This window comes from Drosophila willistoni, unplaced genomic scaffold (genome assembly GCF_018902025.1).
Source record: "Drosophila willistoni isolate 14030-0811.24 unplaced genomic scaffold, UCI_dwil_1.1 Seg253, whole genome shotgun sequence".
NCBI lineage: Eukaryota > Metazoa > Arthropoda > Insecta > Diptera > Drosophilidae > Drosophila > Drosophila willistoni.
Window position 1 is genome coordinate 42,552 of NW_025814214.1, and position 19,587 is coordinate 62,138.

Genomic DNA, 19,587 nt, shown 5'->3' on the forward strand with positions numbered 1-19,587 from the left:
GTTCCTTTTTGTTGTTTTTCTTTTGTTTGCGTTAATGATTTTGTTTTTTTTCTTCTTAAATTTAACATAAAATTGAATAATCTACTGATTACAATTGAAAATAAATCGTTAATTTAAATAAAAAGCTGTTTTTTTCGTATCTAAAGTTAAAAAATTCGTTTTTTTTTCAGAGTGTAAAGAGTTTCTTGACAGACTGTATATAATCCCTTCGCACATTTACCACGACACAAAAGGCAGAAAAAAAAATATTCTTTTTTTAAATAGCACTTAACGTATGCATCGCGATTTCTTGCGCGTTCGAATTCGGTGCGAAATTAAATTCCTCACGCGCGTCTTTGGATACCGGTGCACTTGCTTACATACGTACATACATATATGCTTACATAGTCATACATTGCACATACATATGTACATATCCACAACATATAATACATTTCGGTGTCGCGCATTGATTTAACACAATTCCACATCCAATTAAATTACAATTACTTACGTTTTTTTTTTGTTGTTGTGAACAACGCGTGTGCATACATCTATATACTCACCTGTGTACTTATGCATGTACGTACATACATAGATCAAAGCATCTGTCCATATGCATTGATCGGTTGTTTGGTTTGCGCACAACACTCGCGGTGCGTAAAAGCGTTCTTTTGTTCTTGGTTTTTCCGCACAACCACAAAAAAAATTATTAACATAATTAAACAACAAAATCAAAAACCAAATATATAAACAGCGGCCGACAGCTGTTTTCGGAGTAGTGGTGACACGTGAGTCGAGTCGTGATATCGATAGGCGGCTCAAGCGCGCCAAGTTCAAATCACATTATTTCCGATTCCCTTTGTTCGCCTAATTATATATCCGCCCATATTTATAACTAAATACATATATATTTTTCCAGCACTATCGTGCCCACATTTATATATCCGTCCATATTCATAAATTATATATATATAATTTTTTCCGGCCAGTATTTTGCGCACATATATATATCCGCCCATATTTATAAATAAATACATATATATTTTTTCCAGCACTATCGGGCCCATATTTATATATCCATTCATATTCAAAAATTATAAATATATTTTTTCCGGCCAGTATTTTGCGCACATATATATATCCGCCCATATTTATAAATAAATACATATATATTTTTTCCAGCACTATCGGGCCCATATTTATATATCCATTCATATTCAAAAATTATAAATATATTTTTTCCGGCCAGCCTTTTGCGCTCATATATATATCCGCCCATATTTATAAATAAATGCATATATATTTTTTCCAGCACTATCGGGCCCATATTTATATATCCATTCATATTCAAAAATTATAAATATATTTTTCCGGCCAGCCTTTTGCGCTCATATATATATCCGCCCATATTTATAAATAAATACATATATATATATTTTTTCCAGCACTATCGGGCCCATATTTATATATCCATTCATATTCAAAAATTATAAATATACTTCTTCCGGCCAGCCTTTTGCGCTCATATATATATCCGCCCATATTTATAAATAAATACATATATATATTTTTTCCAGCACTATCGGGCCCATATTTATACATCCGTCCATATTTATAAATTATATATATAATTTTTTCCGGCCAGTATTGTGCGCACATATATATATCCAGATCCAGATCTATACAAAAACGTATTTTCTTTTATCCTATACATCTTTATTTATATATTTCCTCCGTGTTTTGTTTTATACGTACTTCCAGCGTTACTTACGAATCCATACAAACTTGTTTTGTAATCATTTAGCTTGTCTACGGCAAGTTTTGATCCGCACTCGTGCGTTCGTATATTGTTCCGCATCTATCCCCATTCAAAGGGCTCCGTTTCCGAGCCGCACGCGAGATAATTCTCCCGCAATCCTGCGGTGCACAGTGAGAAAGCTCTTGCGTCCTCATACAGTCCACTTCTCATTTCCTCAAATTTTCCCCATTTTCTCAAAACCCACAAACTCGGTGTTCAACGGTAAGGTCGTCCCCTGAGTATGTCCACGGAGCCGTCCAAGACTGCGCCGAAGTCTAACGGTCTTTCGTCTCCCTCTTCAACTCCGGAGAAGGTTCGACCTCCGATAACTCCGGCGACCGTGAAGCGTACGGATATTTCGCGCAAGTTCTCGTCTGTTCGCAGCCGCAGCGAATCCCCAAGATCCCGTCCGTCTTCGTCCAGCCTCCCTCAGGGTCGCAGATTCTCGGTTAAAGACTCGAGTGAACACAAAGGTCGTTCCAAGCTTTCAACCCAGACCCAGATCCCGCACGTTGTTGTGACGCACTGTTCTGACGCTCCCGTCACCCGATCCGTATCACAACAGCGCAGAGAACACTCCAGAATGTCCCTCTCCGATTTCATTCTGGCGTGCGACGCATTGACTCTGTTCGAAGCTCGGGAGAGTGAAGCTCTAACTTCTGAAGTGCCCTTGTTTTCCCTTAAAATGCACTTAGAGCAGCTCAAATCGCTGTGGTCAACTGTCGAGATGGAACACTCCTGTTGTCACAAGGCCTTGACAGTCCAAACCGACGAGGAAAGCTTGGCAAACATAAGCCGCATCAAGGCGAAGCACGAATACGCCTATGCGGCGTATGTGCGATGCGGGACGTTGTTTGGAGAACGCATCGAACAGCTCTCGGCACAGATGACGAGTCTTATGCGTCAGCCCACCGCTCCGTCGAGGCCGGCGGGGCATAGAGTTCCTCCGTGTGAGGTGGAGACATTTGATGGCGACAGCCTAGCATGGCCCACATTCCGCGATTTGTTCGCCGCCATTTATATCGCCAACCCGTACTTGTCACAAGTGGAGAAGCTCTATCACCTGAACACCAAGACGCGAGGGGAAGCGAGAACCATCGTGGCTAAGTCCCCCTGACGAATGAGGGTTTCCAGGCCGCGTGGGAGAACCTCACCGCACGGTACGAAAACAGCCGTCTGCTGGTCATGACTCAAGCCAGACAACTCCTTCAGATTCCCGCGGTGGCACAAGAGTCGGGCAAATCCTTGCGAGAGCTGCAGACCGCGTTTCAAGGGTGTCTTACCGCACTTGAGCGTTCGGGTGTTAGTACTGAGAATTGGGATGTCCTACTTATCGCCATCTGCACTAGTAAATTGCCGAAGGCCACAATCCTCCTGTGGGAGCAATCAGTGCCCAATAAGACTGTCGTCTCAACGTGGTCCGATTTGAACCAATTTCTTACCGATCGGTATCGTGTCCTGGATGCCACCGAAGAACATAAGTCGGCCCCAAGTGTCCAAGCCATCCCCATTGGTCCCCTGCAACGATGAAAGTCCAAGCGTTTCCAGCGAAAGCTCAGCTAAAATCGGCGTCTTGCAAGCTGTGCCATCGGGAAAATCACCCAATACGGCTCTGCCCTAGTTTCCTTGATATGCCTGTTCAGAGGCGGCTGGAAACCATTAGACAGCAGGGACTTTGTCTGAACTGTTTTGCCCGCGGTCATCAAGTGAAGGGCTGCTCCAGTGCGCATAATTGCCATACCTGCAAGGAGCGTCATCATACGCTGTTGCATCCTAGTGATGTGTCCGTGCCCTCGCCATCCGCTGCGCAAGTCCCACCATCCAGCGCCACAGAGCGCCCGTCCGCGAGCGACCAGCTCACAAATGCTCAAAGTTATTTTGCATCTACCCCAGGCAGAGGCCTTTTAGGCACTGCGATTGTCACTCTGCACCTTCGTGGTGTGGATCATCATATTCGGGCGTTGATCGACTCGGGAGCCGATTCAACTTTTCTCTCCGAACGTGTCTTCAGCATGGTCCAGCCCCCTTCTACCCAGTAGACGCCGCGGTTACTGGCATGGGCCAGAGTGATGGAGGCTGCGCCGACAAGGTGTGTCTGCTAATGCTGTCTCCCCGTGTGACAGATTGAACAAGATTGAGGTCTCCGCCCTGGTCGTATCCAAATTGTCAGGGGCCATTCCAACAGCTCCATTCCTTAATACGGTTCCGACGCAGTGCCTCGATCGCCCCTGGCTGACCCGTACTACAACAAGCCCGCGCCTATTGACATGATCATCGGTGTAGACCTGTTTCCCCACATCCTCGGAGAACGGATCAAAAAGGATATTGGTGATTTTGTCGGGCTAGAAACCATCTTTGGATGGGTTCTGTGTGGGGCTATCACTCCTGACCCTCCGGTGTCTAGATCCGTTTTCGCGGCACAGACGCGAGTTAGTCCCGAAGCAAAGCTTGATGTACTCCTCACCAAGTTTTGGGAGGTGGAAGACCTTCCCGCAAAGCCGGAAAAGGAGGATGACGCATTCTGCGAGCGGAACTTCCAGGAGACCACCCAAAGGGGAAAGGACGGCCGATATGTTGTGTCCCTACCGTTCAAAGGTCCGAATAGCGTTGACTTGGGCCACTCAAGACCGATCGCGCTGGCTCAATTCCTGCGGAATGAAGCACGCCTTCTCAAGGATCCGGTTCTAAAAACGCAGTACGATGCCATTATTCAAGAGTACGAGGAATTGGGTCATATGATTCGGGTGACGCCGCCTCAAGATGGGAAAAACTTCTATCTCCCCCATCATGCGGTGTTTAAGCCCGATAGCACCACCACTAAGGTACGCGTGGTATTTAACGCGTCGAGCCCCTCCACACAAGGCGTCAGCCTCAACGATGTCTTGCACACCGGTCCTACTCTTCAGGCCGACCTCACGCTTCAGGTACTGAAATGGCGGTTCTTTCAATTCGTTTTCAATGCCGACATAACGCAGATGTATCGACAAATCCGAGTCGATCCCAGGCATACCCCCTTTCAGCGGATCCTCTACCGAGACCGCTGCGGCAATATCCAGGATTACGAGTTACAAACTGTCACGTTTGGGGTTAACTGCGCGCCATTCTTGGCGATCCGAGTCCTTTTACAACTGGCACAAGACGTGCAAGCGATGTATCCTCAGGCGAGCGAAATCCTTCGGAACTACATGTATGTTGATGATGTCCTTGCCGGCGCTCACACTGAAGCCGACGCCCGTCTCGCCATACGAGAGCTTCAAGCGACCCTCCAATCTGCGGGCTTCCCGCTTCGGAAGTGGACTTCCAATAAGAAGGAAGTACTTCAAGCCATTCCGAGAGGACATTCCTGCTGCGAGAGGACTTTCTCGAGCTGGAAGACGCGAGCACTGCAAAAACCTTGGGCATCCGCAGGCAAGCTGCCGAAGACGTCTTCTTCTTCACCGTAGCGGACCCCCCCTTGAAGGAGTCGATAACCAAGAGGCAGGTTCTGTCCCATATCGCTAAACTCTTTGACCCCGCTGGTTGGCTAGCCCCATTTGTCATCCGAGCGAAGATATTCATGCAACAAATCTGGCTTACCGAACTGGGCTGGGACGATGTTCTGCCGCCTCTCCTGCTGCAGCAATGGCACGAATTCCTGCAGGATTACCCAGGCCTCAGTCGACTCCGCATTCCCCGTTGGCTAAACACCAGCGATAAGCTCTCGTGGGAGCTTCATGGCTTCTGTGACGCGTCACAGAAAGCGTATGGAGCAGCCCTATATGTGCGGGTTCGGTGCGGCGATCAAGTAGCCGTCCATTTATTAACGGCTAAGACCCGTGTAGCTCCAGTCAAAACAGTCTCACTGCCTCGGCTGGAGTTGTGCGGAGCGGTTTTACTAGCCGATCTCTGGGCGTCGATCGTTCCTGAACTCCCAATCCCACCTGCAACCTCCCAGTTTTGGACCGACTCTACCATCGTGTTGGCTTGGCTCAATAAACCCCGTGCAGTTGGTCCACCTTCGTGGCCAATCGGGTATCCAGCATCTCCAAAAGCACCAGTGGCCAAAGCTGGTCACATGTGCGCTCCGAGGACAACCCCGCTGATCTGGCGAGCCGTGGGGTCTCCGCGGCCGAGTTATCGGCCAGCAGACTCTGGTGGCATGGGCCGGACTGGCTCCAGCGAGCCCCCGAGTATTGGCCAACTCCCATAACGAACTCCCAGACACCCAGCTGGAGCAACGAGTCCAGTGCCACACCACCGCGACCACCCTACTCGAGGACGTCAGCGAACGTTTCTCGGATTATGGTAGGGCATTACGAGTCATCGCGTACATCCTACGCTTCGCCACCAAAAGGATTTCGACGCCTTCCACGGTTCACCTCACCAATGACGAACTTCTCTCCGCCGAGCGCGCCTTGATTCGGACCTCTCAGCGTCGGGAATACCTCGCGGAGATACGGGCCCTGGGGGAAGGGCGACCCCTGCCATCATCCAGCACGCTACTCAATCTGAATCCATTTCTCGATCAGCATGGGTTACTCCGCGCCTGCGGACGACTCCGGGCCGCCGAGTCCCTCCGATATGATGAACGTCACCCTATTCTCCTCCCCTATAGTACTCATTTCACTCGCCTGCTTGTCGAATTCGCCCACCGTATCACGTTGCATGGCGGCAATCAACTGATGGTGCGGTATCTGCGCACCAAATTCTGGATCCCACGGATCAAGAACATGGTGAAGTCCCACCTCAAGGGGTGCAAAGTCTGCATCGTTCATCGTCGACGACTACAGACCCAGATGATGGGTGATCTCCCTCGAGAACGGATCACGTACTCCAGGCCCTTCACCCACACGGGCATTGATTTCGCAGGGCCGTTCGAGATCAAAAATTACACCGGGCGTGCGTGTCTCATAACTAAGGGCTATGTCTGCGTCTTCGTGTGTTTCAGCACGAAGGCAATCCATCTCGAGGCTACCTCCGACCTCACCACTGAAAGATTTCTTGCAGCCTTCTCTCGGTTTGTCGCACGGAGACAATGCCCCAGCGCATTTACTCCGACAATGGCAAAACCTTCGTAGGGGCCTCAAAGGAGCTCGAACAAGATTTCCTGAACGCCACCAAGCTTGATATAATGAAGGCATTTCCCCAGCACATTTTATCCTGGCAGTTCATTCCGCCAAGCGCGCCCCATATGGGAGGACTGTGGGAAGCAGGGGTCAAAAGTTTTAAGACCCTGTTTTACAAGTCTTCGTCCACTGTCAAATACACCTTCGAGGAACTTTCCACTCTCCTGTGCAGGATCGAAGCGTGTCTAAACTCCAGGCCAATCTCTCCCATGAGCGAGGATCCAGAGGACCTGCTGGCCCTAAGCCCGGGACATTTCCTGATTGGAGGACCGCTCTTATCCATTGCGGAACCGGAAATTCTGGTCGAGCCTATGTCACTGATCAACCGATGGCAGCGACTGAAGGCAATCCAGCAGGCTTTCTGCCGCCGCTGGAAGAGTGAGTACCTCAAGGAGCTTCACAAACGGAACAAGTGGAAGTCACCGACTCGCAGCATCCAGACCGGCGACCTCGTGATCGTGTCCGAAGATCATCTCCCCTCCAACGAGTGGCGCTTAGGGCGAATTGAGCGCACTCTGCCCGGGGCTGACGGTCTCGTCCGAGTGGCTGATGTCACCACCGCGCGTGGGTCTATCCGAAGACCCGTAGCGAAGCTTATTCTGTTGCAAGACAGCAGGAGTCCTGAGCCTAAAACCGTATCGTGACTCCCAATCCCTCTATGTTCCCTCCGAATGTCCTCGTCTCCGTGCATGTTGTTCGTTCCCGCGCATAGACTAATCCACTCCCCCCTACGTAATTTCTTTCGTTACAGTTCGTTCAGCTCCCCCCTTCATAGCGACATGGCCCCCACACGTCTGCCGCACCACCGCAGCAAACGAGCTGCTCCGCAGGGCACGAACGTGTATCGATGCCGGGTCTGTCGGGGGGTTCATGCACTCCGGCAGTGTCAGCGCTTCCTGAACCTCCGAGGGGAAAAGCGGCTCCGGGCGGTGCTGATCAACAAGTATTGTCCCAATTGCTTGGCACACGAGCATTCATCCGACGCGTGCCGGACTCGCCATGGTTGCCGACGATGCGGGCAAAGGCACCACACCCTGCTCCACATGGCCGACCAAACGCCGAGACCACGTGCCTCCGCCCGGCGGCGCAGCCAATCACCCCCCTCCGGGCGTGCTGCACCCCCGCTACAACCCTGTTCCCGATCATCGTCCGACCGCTCCGCTTCCCCAGAAGGCGCACCCGAAATCTCTTTATCCTCCCTGCTCCACGCCAGGACGACGACTGTCCTGCCAACCGCAGTCCTCCGGTTGGGCAATGGCTCGAAATCCTTCGAGACCCGCGTCCTTCTCGATGCGTGTGCGGCTGAGAGCCGCATCAATCGCTCCTTTGCCCGGTCCCTGGGGTTAGCTGTGACCAAGGTCGGGGTCGACCAAGCCTGTACGGCCGTCCTCGAGTCGAGGTCCGACGAGACGTTCCGACGGAACGTTATATTCCGGGTCGAAGAGGACTTGCTCATCCGCACTCCCATCCGGGAAGTGGTGGCGCCGGTTCGGGAGAAATTCGCCACCCTGATCCTGGCCGACCCCTATTTCTATCGGCCGGCGTCGGTGTCCGTGGTACTCGGGGCAGACCTCTATCCGGAGGTCATCCAACCAGGCTGTGTGCCCGGTCATAGCGGTACTCCCGCAGCCCAGAGCACCGTGTTCGGATGGGTCGTCTCCGGCTCCTGTGGGATCTAGGCGCTCCAGAACGTTGCCGTCCCCCGTCCGTTATATGTCCAGGGTGGCAATTGCAACATGTTGCAAGGGGGGCGGTATGTTCACGCCACCGGGTGAACAGCAGTGAGCGGCGAAGAGCAGTGAAGAGTGAGGAGGGTTTTTTGATCCTCGGCATCTACGGTCACACCAGGAGGGGTGACTGGGTTTTTTCCAATGGGCATCGCCATTATTCCGAATCGAGATTTTCACCCGAACACCCGTTCTCTTGCATTTTTTACGATTTGTTAACTTTTTTCAACCCGAACCATCTCCGTGTGTGCCGGGCTACCTGTGAATATTATATAAATAATAAAACCTACGTTTATTTAACCGAAGTTTTTCGTGCGTTTTAATTCACCACTCGCTCACCACAAACTGAAGAAATTGGCACCCGCCAACTCCTTGTATTTCATTTGGATCCTTCCGCCCCCCCACGAACACTAACCTTAATTGAATTTACTAAAACTAACCTTAGCATTAATTATTGGTATTGAACAAAGAAAATATTGTAATATGGAGCTTGACGAGGTTATGGCATTGCGAGTCGCAGATTTGCAAAATAAGTTGGCCGAATTGAACCTAAGCACAGTGGGAAGAAAACGTGATCTACAGAATAGACTTCTTACTCATTACGATATTCAAGACCAAGATAGCGAGGATGAAGAAGTAGAATCAGTAGTTACAGCTAGAGGCGAATTGCCCATAAACAATTGTAGTCGATCTTGGTACACCTTAAAAGATGTTGAGGGCAGTGTATCCTATTTTTCCGGCTCAGGTAGTCCCGACATTGATTCGTGGGTACAAGAGATAGAAGAGTGTGCTATTACAGTACAATGGGACAAGTTACAGACCTTTATATACGCCAAACAGTTGTTAGCTGCGGCAGCTAAATCATTTATTCGGAGTCAACATGGTATAAACAATTGGGAGATATTAAAAGCAGCACTGCGCAAAGAATTTGGTTCGAAACGATCAGCAGCTGAGATTCCTAGAATATTATCGCAACGTTCTCAGAAAAGAGAGAAGACTTTGCATGAATATTTGTATGCTTTAATGGAAATTGCCAAACCAGTGAATTTGGACGATGAGAGCTTGATAGAATACTTTGTAAATGGCATTCCAGACTCACAAGTAAATAAAGCTATTCTATTTCAAGCCAGGAATCTACAAGAACTGAAGTTTCAAATAGAAACGTATCAGAAAGTTCGTGCTTCACACAAGTCGTTAAACAAGTTTGAGGCTCAGTCAGGAGGAAAGATTAATCAGGGTAAAATAATTGATACAGCTAAGAATCGGAAATGCTATAGTTGCGGTGATACATCACATATCAGACGAGACTGTCCGAAGAACGACCAAAAGTGTTTCAAATGTGGTAAAGTAGGACATCGAATGGCACAGTGCAAACTAGAAAATCCAATTAAATACGAGAAAAATACAAACGTGGTAGAAAATGAAGATGTAGAATTCAGCCGTCAAGCGAATTTACTCCGTCAGGGTTAGAACTTAAAGACATCGTATATTCTAACGTTATATTTAAAGGTCTCGTAGATACTGGCGCTGGATTATGTCTTATGCGAAGAAATATTTATTTTATGATTGGATCGAAACCGTTATTAGGTGGAGCTAGACACTTAACAGGAATTGGCGACAGTAAAGTGTTGACTTTCGGTAGTTTTATCATACCAGTGAAAGTGGATGGTTTAGTTATGAACATAGAATTCCATGTAGTGCCAGATCAGGATATAAGTTTTGATGCTATACTGGGTCGAACGATATTGAACACTGTCAATATAAATGTAACAGCAAATGAATCTAGGTTTGCTATGCGCAACGATATAGAAGTTTGTCACACCCATAGTATGTCAAAGAGAGAACAAAATGAGTCAGATATTCAGTGGGCAGGAGATATTGGAAATATCTTCATCACAAATATTGAAGACAGGGATAAGAGTCCAGACATAAATCTTTCGCATTTAAACCATTTGATAAAAGGGGAAGTAGAGAAATTAATTCGGAACTACCAGCCAAAAAGAAATGCAAACGCACCAGTAAGCATGAAAATTATATTGAGCGACGAAATACCTGTGTATCAGCACCAGAGACGTTTAGCCCTTTGTGATCAGGAAATTGTTGATAAACAAATTCAAGAATGGCTAGCAGAGAAAATAATTAAAACCAGTACTTCTGAGTACGCGTCGCCAGTTGTCTTAGTCTCGAAAAAGAATGGTCAGAAGCGTTTATGCTGTGACTACAGAAAATTAATCGAAAAGAAGGATGTTCCTTTGAGAGTTGCTCGTTGGGCTATGTATCTTCAATATTTTGATTATGTTATCGTACATCGATCAGGTACTCAAATGAGGCACGTCGATGCGTTGAGTCGTTTTGCATGTTTTATGCTTGTTGAGGACACTATTAAACATCGATTAAGTGAAGCTCAGTTGCAAGATGAGTGGACCAAGGCAGTAAGGACGCTAGTCGAAAAGGAAAGTTATAAAGACTTCTATATAGAGAACGAGATTCTCTTTAAAGACCCTAATTGTGAGTTGATTGTAGTGCCTTCGGCAATGGAACATGAGATTATTAGACTTGCACATACCCAGGGTCACTTTTCCGTCAAGAAAACGCAAGATTTAATCGAGAAATCATACTATATTCCCGAATTGAGAGATAAGGTTATTCGTGTGGTACATAGTTGTGTGGAGTGTATTGTTATTAACGCAAAGGCTGGCAAAAGAGAGGTATATCTAACTTCGATAGAAAAGGGTGACAAACCACTTTGTTCTTACCATATTGATCACGTCGGACCAATGGAACTTACAAATAAACGGTATAATTACTTGTTGGTTATTATAGATGGTTTCTCTAAGTACGTTTGGTTGTATCCCACTAGGAGCACAGGCGTAGATGAAGTGATACGGTGTTTAGAAGTTCAAGCAACAAATTTTGGGAACCCAGTACGATTGATATCTGATAGAGGCGCGGCTTTTACATCGCATATTTTCAAAAAGTATTGCGAGGATCGCGACATCATGCATTTATTGATTACCACCGGAGTACCGCGAGGAAATGGGCAGGTTGAAAGGATTCACAAGATTGTTATTCCAATGCTAGCTAAAATGAGTTTAGATAATCCAGCTTCATGGTATAAATACGTTGGGAAAGTTCAGCAAATCATCAACGATACGGCACCTAGAAGTACTAAGATAGCTCCTTTTAAGATCCTAACCGGTATTGACATGCGTAGATCAGAGGATGTAAACCTTAAAGAACTACTCGATGATCTTCTAATCGAAGAACTAGCAGAACACAGAAAGAAAATACGAATGGAGGCAGTTGAAAATATAAAACAAATTCAGGAGGAGAACAAGAAGTCAGCTAATCTAAAGAGAAAAGAGGGAAAACGATTTAAAATAAATGATTTGGTTGCTATTAAGCGTACCCAATATGGCGTTGGTCTGAAACTTAAAGGAAAGTATTTAGGACCCTATAAAGTAACGGCAATTAAAAATCATGGTAGATATGAAGTAGAGAAAGTTGGACAGGCGGAAAGGCCTAATAGGACATCAACTGTATCGGAATATATGAAATTGTGGGGACCGTCATTCGGGTCGAATCAGGATATTCTGCGCGCATACTAAATTTGGTGACTTTAACTCTATTAGTTTTCGAGAAAATCAGTTTTGTTTAATTTGCGGGGGCGGAAATGGGCGTGGCAAAACTTTTAAAAAGTCAATATCTGCGCGTCTATTAAGGTAGCTTACATACCAAATTTAATGTCGGTAGCTTTGATAGTTTTTAAGAAAATCAGTTTTATGTAAATTTCGGGGGCGGAAGGGGTGTGGCAAAAAGTTGGAATAATTTTTTTCTGCGCGCTAACTAAACGAGTATACAAACCAAATTTGATGTCTCTATCTGTTAAACTTTTTCAGAAAAACAGTTTTGTGTAAATTCTGGGGGCGTAAGGGGGCGTGGCCAAAATTCCAATTAACTCTATATATTTACATATCACACGAGTCTACATACCAAATTTGGTAGCTCTAGCTCTTATAGTCTCCGAGATCTGCGTGTTCATACAGACGGACGGACGGACGGACGGACATGGCTAGATCGACTCGGTTGTTGATCCTGATCAAAAATATATATACTTTATGGGGTCGGAGAAGCTTCCTTCTGCCTGTTACATTCATTTTGGCGACTTTAATATACCATTTCACCCTATGGTAATTTTGGCGACTTTAATATACCATTTCACCCTATGGGTGTAATGGTAAAACTAATAAATTTTATCTATTTCTACCAAACTACTAAATTTGATTGAAATCGGACTAGAAACATGCAAAATATACGTATGAACGTATTTTGCTACGCGATCCATAAGTGCAGAATTGGGCGTTGGCTAGTGGCAGCGCTAGAGTGCTCGTGTGTTTGTAGAGTGAGCGAGATAACATATGGTATAAGGCATGTTAAAACAATTTAATAGACATACATTTGGTTTTCGAAATTTTAAATATTTGTTTCACCTGGTGTATGGTATACCCAAGTCGGCGAGACGACTTACTTCATTTTTATTGAAGATTGACTTTTTGTTTTTGATTTCTTAAATTCTCTGACATTTTAAAGTACTTTTTCTGTAGTACGCTTCATTTTGCTATTTTTTTAATGCAATTTGCACAAAATTCAATTTGTGTCTCAATAGAGCTGCAATTATTCTTATTTCCATTACCAACATGGGTTGCACCATTTGAAAAATTCAAAATTTCAGAATTTTCTTCTGTGCAAAAATCATACACATCATAATTATTATCTTTTTCCTAGATATTCAGCTTTATGTTGGTTTCTTCAAATAAACGAAGAGTCGGTATAGCACCTGCTTTCAGATATTTTACGCGGATAACAACATTTACGTCAGATTGCAAATTACATTTTGAAACCCACTGGCGACGGACAGCCTCGTTTTTAGGAAACTTAAAAAGCCGTACGGAAAAATGCTCTGAGCCATCTCCGTGGCTTCTCAGGCACGACTTAATAACACACTTAAGCCCACTTTTCCTACCATGCGTCACTTCTCCAGCAAAACTGTTAACTCCTTGACCCACAATGTTTGGCCATAAAAAGAAACTGATACAACTCAGAAATGTATTTCAAAGACCACACAAAATTCAAATCTTGTTCGTGGGCCACATGTCGACAGATTTTCGCTGCTTGTACAACCGTAGACATTTTGTTTTTTTTATACCCTTGCAAAAAAAGTATATTAATTTTGGTCAAAAGTGTGCAACGCATAGAAAGAAGCATTTTCGACCATATAAAGTATATATATTCTTGATCAGCACGACGAGACGAGTTGAAATAGCCATGTCCGTCCGTCCGTCCGTCTGTCCGTCCGTCTGGATCAACGCAAACTCCTCCTAGACCGTTGAAGCTACAGAACTGAAATTTTGCATGTAGCCTTGTATATACTGCAGGCGTTGTTCAGCCGGATCGGATCACTATATAATATAGCTCCCATACAAATGCAAAGTCACGAACAGTGACTTTTCTTAATAACTTCGTTTTTTCCTGAGCTATTGTCATGAAATTTCATATTGGTGAGTTAAGTACACATATAAACTGTGCCAAAATTTTATCAAGATCGGGTGACTATATCATATAGCTCCCATAGGAACGATCTTTCGAAAACAGTGACTTTGATCAATATCTTAGTTTTTTCCTATGCTAAGATTGTTGGCCGTTCTTTCGCAAGCCTTTTTAGCTTGAACATTTTTCCACTTTAATGGCTATAGGTAAGGAAAGAGTTACCATAAAAGTTGCAAGGGTATACAAATTTTGACGCGGTCGAAGTTAGCCCCGGCCCTCTGGTTTTTACTTCTTTTTAGTGTTACTAATTGAAAATTGAAATATCATATGATATTCCAAACGAAATTGCAGCAGCCGCAGCCCATTGAAAATTTTATCAGTCAAAATTTATGCAAGAGCCTAAAGCCTCAAATGGAATGAAGTGAAGTAAAGTGAACTGAAGTGGAATGGGTTAACACGCCCACCATATGTAAGCCTTACTTTGAATTTCACACATTATTTTTTCGGTTTGTTTTTTGTCTAAGCACTTGTTAATATACAAATAACTGCCGTTTATTATCACATGCAAGAACGCGACGAGGCGTTCCCCTCACACATTTCGAGTTGGAGAGTTTGATTAATTATCTGAAATGTCAAGGCAAATCTTAACAAAATGGGACAAGCCAAAACTGAAACTATTTAAACAATTAACATCGGAAACCAACTTCTAAGCTTCGATCTTCGCACGATGCAAAATTAACAATTATCATGATATTTCAATTTTCAGTTTAAAAATTTGATTGTGCAAGGATATAGTTAAAAATAAATCACAAAATTTTATATCTTGACAAACAACTAATTATTTTCTGCCTATTGATTTAAAAATGGTTACGAATTCATGTTATTTACTAATTTTTTACTCCATGTTTTTGAGTTTGACCTAAACACCTGAAATACTGTTCAATCTATAATTGCGGGCTATAAATTAGTAACTAAATCACAAATTAAAGAAAATTTTAACAAATTATTTCGGTGCTTAACGGACATAGTTGTATCTAATGTTAAGTTAACAGCATCATTTGCGAGCCACTTCAGATTCAAAGAAAGCTAAGTTAATTTAGAACTGTTGCCGACTGAGCAACAAGTTGTTTTCATACGATGGTCGAGCGCGTTGAGCTGCTTACTCCGCTATATATATTCAATAATAACGGGTTCGAATCCCCTTGCCGCTGCCACGGAGAAAAATTCGAAATTTTACTACTTTGTTTGTACCTTCAGCTTATGCACTGGCAAGAGTTTTGGTAATTTTAATAATCATTAACTCTAATCCGCTGAAGATAGATTAAATCGTTCATTCTTACATTCCGTTTACACTGCATTATTAGCTTCTATATGTGAGCCTTGCAGCTTAGCCGATTGGAGTGAATACAATTTTTTTTTACGAATGTAAACATTAAGAAAATTTTAAATAAGCCCGCCTCGCGTCTCAGTGAATTTCCCCGAAAACCGAATTTGGTCACACTAAAAGGGTATAATACACTAAGCCGGTACGGGCACACTCTCTCGAAATATAGTGAATAAGAAAACATGTGCAAATTTTTTTGAAAGGAATAAAAATCCGAAAATATAAAGACAATCCCAAGGGATTAATAACTGAAAAGTAGAGAGTTTACAAAACAGGTGTGGAGCTTACCCTAAAGAACGTATTTTTATGAAATACACCGAGATCATTAAATTAAACAAAACCGCATTGTTTGAGTTGCTAGCGGCCAAGGAAGTACCTTGCGACAAAGAAGCGTCAATTTACCAATTGCGAGCATTGGTAAAAGCAGTCATAGCACAGAATCAGTCTGGAGAGAGTGATGTACCCGAAGAGCAGGCAGTCAGCCCCGCAGTGTCTGCAAATGTGCTTGCGGGACAACTTGTGGATGTTGGTCCGGAGCCTCTTATTGAGCAGCGCGGGTTGGGAAACATTGAGCAGTCAAGTACACCGGATCAAGTGGGTGCTAACCAGTTGCCGACGATGTCTCGTGAGACCTCTGTAGGACCAGACGGGAACGTGCATGTTCGTGAAAGCACACAAGCGAGCGAAACACACGAATTGGCTTCGATTCTTAGTAGCATCGAATTGTATACAGCACGTAAAAACCTGGCGGAGCTAAAAACACGTGTTATGGAGCTGGAGGAGAACTTAAGCGGACCGGAATATAATTGCCGCATGAACTTGAAAGATGTCGAAACTACTGTACCTAAATTCTCTGGTGATGGTGATCTGGATTCGTGAGCTGGAGAAAGCAGCAAGAGTGTATGTACTGAGTGATGCCCAATGTTGGTCGTTGGGCAACCGACTGCTGGAGGGATCTGCTATAGCATACATGACATATGAAAAGACTACAACCTGGAGCAAGCTGAAGGATGCCCTTGTGAAGGTATTCGGCCTACAAATGACAAACTACGAGATTGCTAACCAGATGAGGAAGCGCTCAATTGGCAAAGGAGAGTCACTCTTGCAGTATTTCATCATTATGCGAAATATTGCTCAGCAGGGAAATTTTGAAGACACCGATGTGGTCAAATACATTGTTGACGGACTACAAGATCGAACCGGATTGTCAGCTCCTTTGTAGTATTGTACTTTTCTGAACGAATTGCGAGAGAAGATTATGCGTTTTCAGACAGTTCAGCCACCAGGCAAAAACTACGTTCCTCAGGCTCGGCAGACTTCAGACCATGCGCAGTCCATTACGCCTGCTGCAAAGGAGAAGAGATGTTTCAATTGCCGCCAGATTGGTCACTTAATGTTTGACTGTCCACGCCCGGAGAGACCAAAAGGAAGTTGCTATCGGTGCTTCAAAGTGGGCCATCAGTACCGGAATTGTCCAATGCGAACCCAGATCGTCGCCATGAGCACTAGTGAAGACCCGGACACCATTGATGATAAGTCATTTATTCAATTAGTAAGTTTAAGAATATCTTGTAATGGGGGATGCACTGATGTTAATAATATTTTTGCCCTATTAGATTCCGGAAGCCCAGTAAGTTTTGCCAGTAGAGCGTTGATGCCGCATTTAGATTGCGATAAATTAGTTAAAAGTTCTTTTCATGCACTGAGCGGTGGCTCTATTCTGACTTTTGGAACATTCAAATGTTTAGTTCTGTTTTGCAAAAAATATTATGAAATTCAATTTTTAGTTATTCCCGATAATATTATGCCGACACAACTACTTCTTGGTAGAGACGCCTTGAAAAAAATAGGTCTCATTGATTGAAAATGTAAGAAAATATGAAAAGAATTCCGCATCATTAAAGAGTACCATTGCTTTTGTTTACAAATCCTTCTGTGCATCCCTGTTTACTAAATATCCTAAGCATAATACCATTAGTAATAACACCACTGATCTAGATAATAATTGTAATAACCCTAATGTAAACACGAATGCATCCCCGTTTCGAGAATGGCTGACAGAGTTGCAAACCGTTTGTGCAACGCTGTCAGATACCGGGAATACTACTGTTGGCAGTGAATTTGGATTAGGCGCGATGCGTGAGTGCCGAGACATTGTGCATGAGCATTACATTGATCGATTTTCAAATAATTACGGGTTGCCTAAATATATGATGATAATATGTCTGACAGATACACAACACCATTTCATAGTAGTCCTAGAAGATTATCATATTATGAAAAAGGAATCGTTTCTAAAACAGTTAGTGAGTTGTTAGCCAATAATGTAATCCGACCAAGCAATTCCCCTATGCGTCCGCCATCGTCCTAGTGCGGAAAAAGGATGGCAATATACGAATGTGCGTTGATTATCGAGGTTTAAATAAGAAGACTGTGAGGGATAATTTTCCCGTTGCCTTTGATAGAAGATTGCCTAGACTACCTGGAGGGCAAGACCGTTGTCTCCGCCATAGATTTGAAAAGTGGCTTTTACCATGTAGGCATGGAAGAGGATTCAATTCGAATATCTAAAAATGCCTTTTGGTCTAAGGAACGGACCAGCTGTATTTCAGAGATTTATATCGAACATACTTAGTGATATGATTAGAGATCGAGAACTTGTTGTTTATATGGACGATATTATTCTCGCCACCCGCACCGTGGATCAGCATCTTAAGTTGTTAGCAAAACTTTTCAATCGTTTTATTCAGTACAATTTAGAGCTCAATTTGAAGAAAAGCATTTTCTTACAGAAGAGCATAGATTATTTAGGATATGAAGTCAGTGATAAGGGAATTTTACCAAATAATACACATTTAAAAGCTATTCAAGAATACCCAGAACCACTTAACAGCAAAGCATTACACTCGTGCTTAGGCTTATTCTCTTATTTTCACAAATTTGTTCTGAATTTCTCCCGCATAGCTAAACCGTTAACTGAGTTGCTTAAACAAAGTGGTCCATTTCCGAAGAACAGAACCGCTAAAAATGTATTTCTTACATTAAGATCCGCCTTATCCAGTCCGCCCGTATTAGCTATCTTTAACCCTAACTACGAAACTGAGTTGCACACTGACGCCAGTTCAAATGGCTTTGGTGCCTCTTTGATGCAAAGACAGACTGATGGCAAAATGCATACAGTCTCTTATTATTCCCGAAAGTCGACAGCCGACGAGTCCCGTTATCACAGTTTTGAGCTTGAAAGCTTGGCCATAATATATGCCGTGCGACGTTTTTGCGTTTATTTAGAACACAGACCATTTTTGATTTTTGAGTAAAAAATCAAAAAAATCCCCGCATTGCACGGTGGTCGTTGGAATTGGAACCATTACTCACAGACCCGGTTCAAACATGGGCCATGTAGACGCATTAAGTCGGCAAACCGAGTTGTTAGAGAATATTGTAGAAGGTGATTTTGATCCTTGCGATTTATTAGTGAAGAGAGACCAGAATGCCCCAATTGAACCTTGTGAACCGTATATTACTTTGAGGAAAGTTGCGTTCAACCGTGTGAGTCTGGTAGAGATTTGACCAAGCTGTGTGCCATTCAAGATGATAGTTGCGTTGAATCATGTGAGTTAGTTAAACCGCCCGAGTTTGAAAGCGATTTAATAGAACAGTGTGTCCCCTCAGAGAAAAATGAGTTTAGTAGAGATTCGATTAGAGCGCATGCCGTTTTAGAACAGAGTTGTTCCGAACAGTGTGAGATAAAACCGTGTGGGAAAAACCCGTGTGAGATAAAGAGAAAGAAAAGTACTGGTTCCCGTTAATGAATCCAAAGGTTGAGTCGATTATAAAAGATTGTCTGCCGTGTATTCTACATAGTGTTCCAAGAACTATACATAATAGAACCTTGCATAGTATTCCGAAAAGTCCGATTCCATTTGATACTATCCATGTTGACCACTTGGGTCCCTTACCGAGTGTTACATCAAAAAGAAAGCACCTTTTGGTAGTGATTGACGCATTTACAAGATTTGAGTTTGCTGAGTTTGTAGAAAATCG

General features: G+C 44.1%; 1 protein-coding gene across 1 annotated transcript; it reads left to right on the plus strand.

Annotated features, from left to right (window-relative positions):
- The first annotated feature begins 16,369 nt into the window (after positions 1 to 16,369).
- LOC124461193 lies at positions 16,370 to 17,185 on the plus strand. The gene is made up of 3 exons (XM_047012746.1): positions 16,370 to 16,567; positions 16,766 to 17,095; positions 17,160 to 17,185. Exons 1-3 carry the CDS (start codon positions 16,370 to 16,372, stop codon positions 17,175 to 17,177), a joined length of 546 nt encoding a protein of 181 aa, XP_046868702.1. The 3' UTR covers positions 17,178 to 17,185.
- The last annotated feature ends 2,402 nt before the right edge of the window (positions 17,186 to 19,587 follow it).

Bases quoted from the DNA above. Each gene is read 5' to 3' on its own strand.
- LOC124461193 (XM_047012746.1), top strand. From the start codon at position 16,370: ATGTCGAAACTACTGTACCTAAATTCTCTGGTGATGGTGATCTGGATT. The intron at 16,568-16,765 runs GTATTCGGCCTA...GCTCCTTTGTAG, and splicing joins TGAAGGATGCCCTTGTGAAG to TATTGTACTTTTCTGAACGA.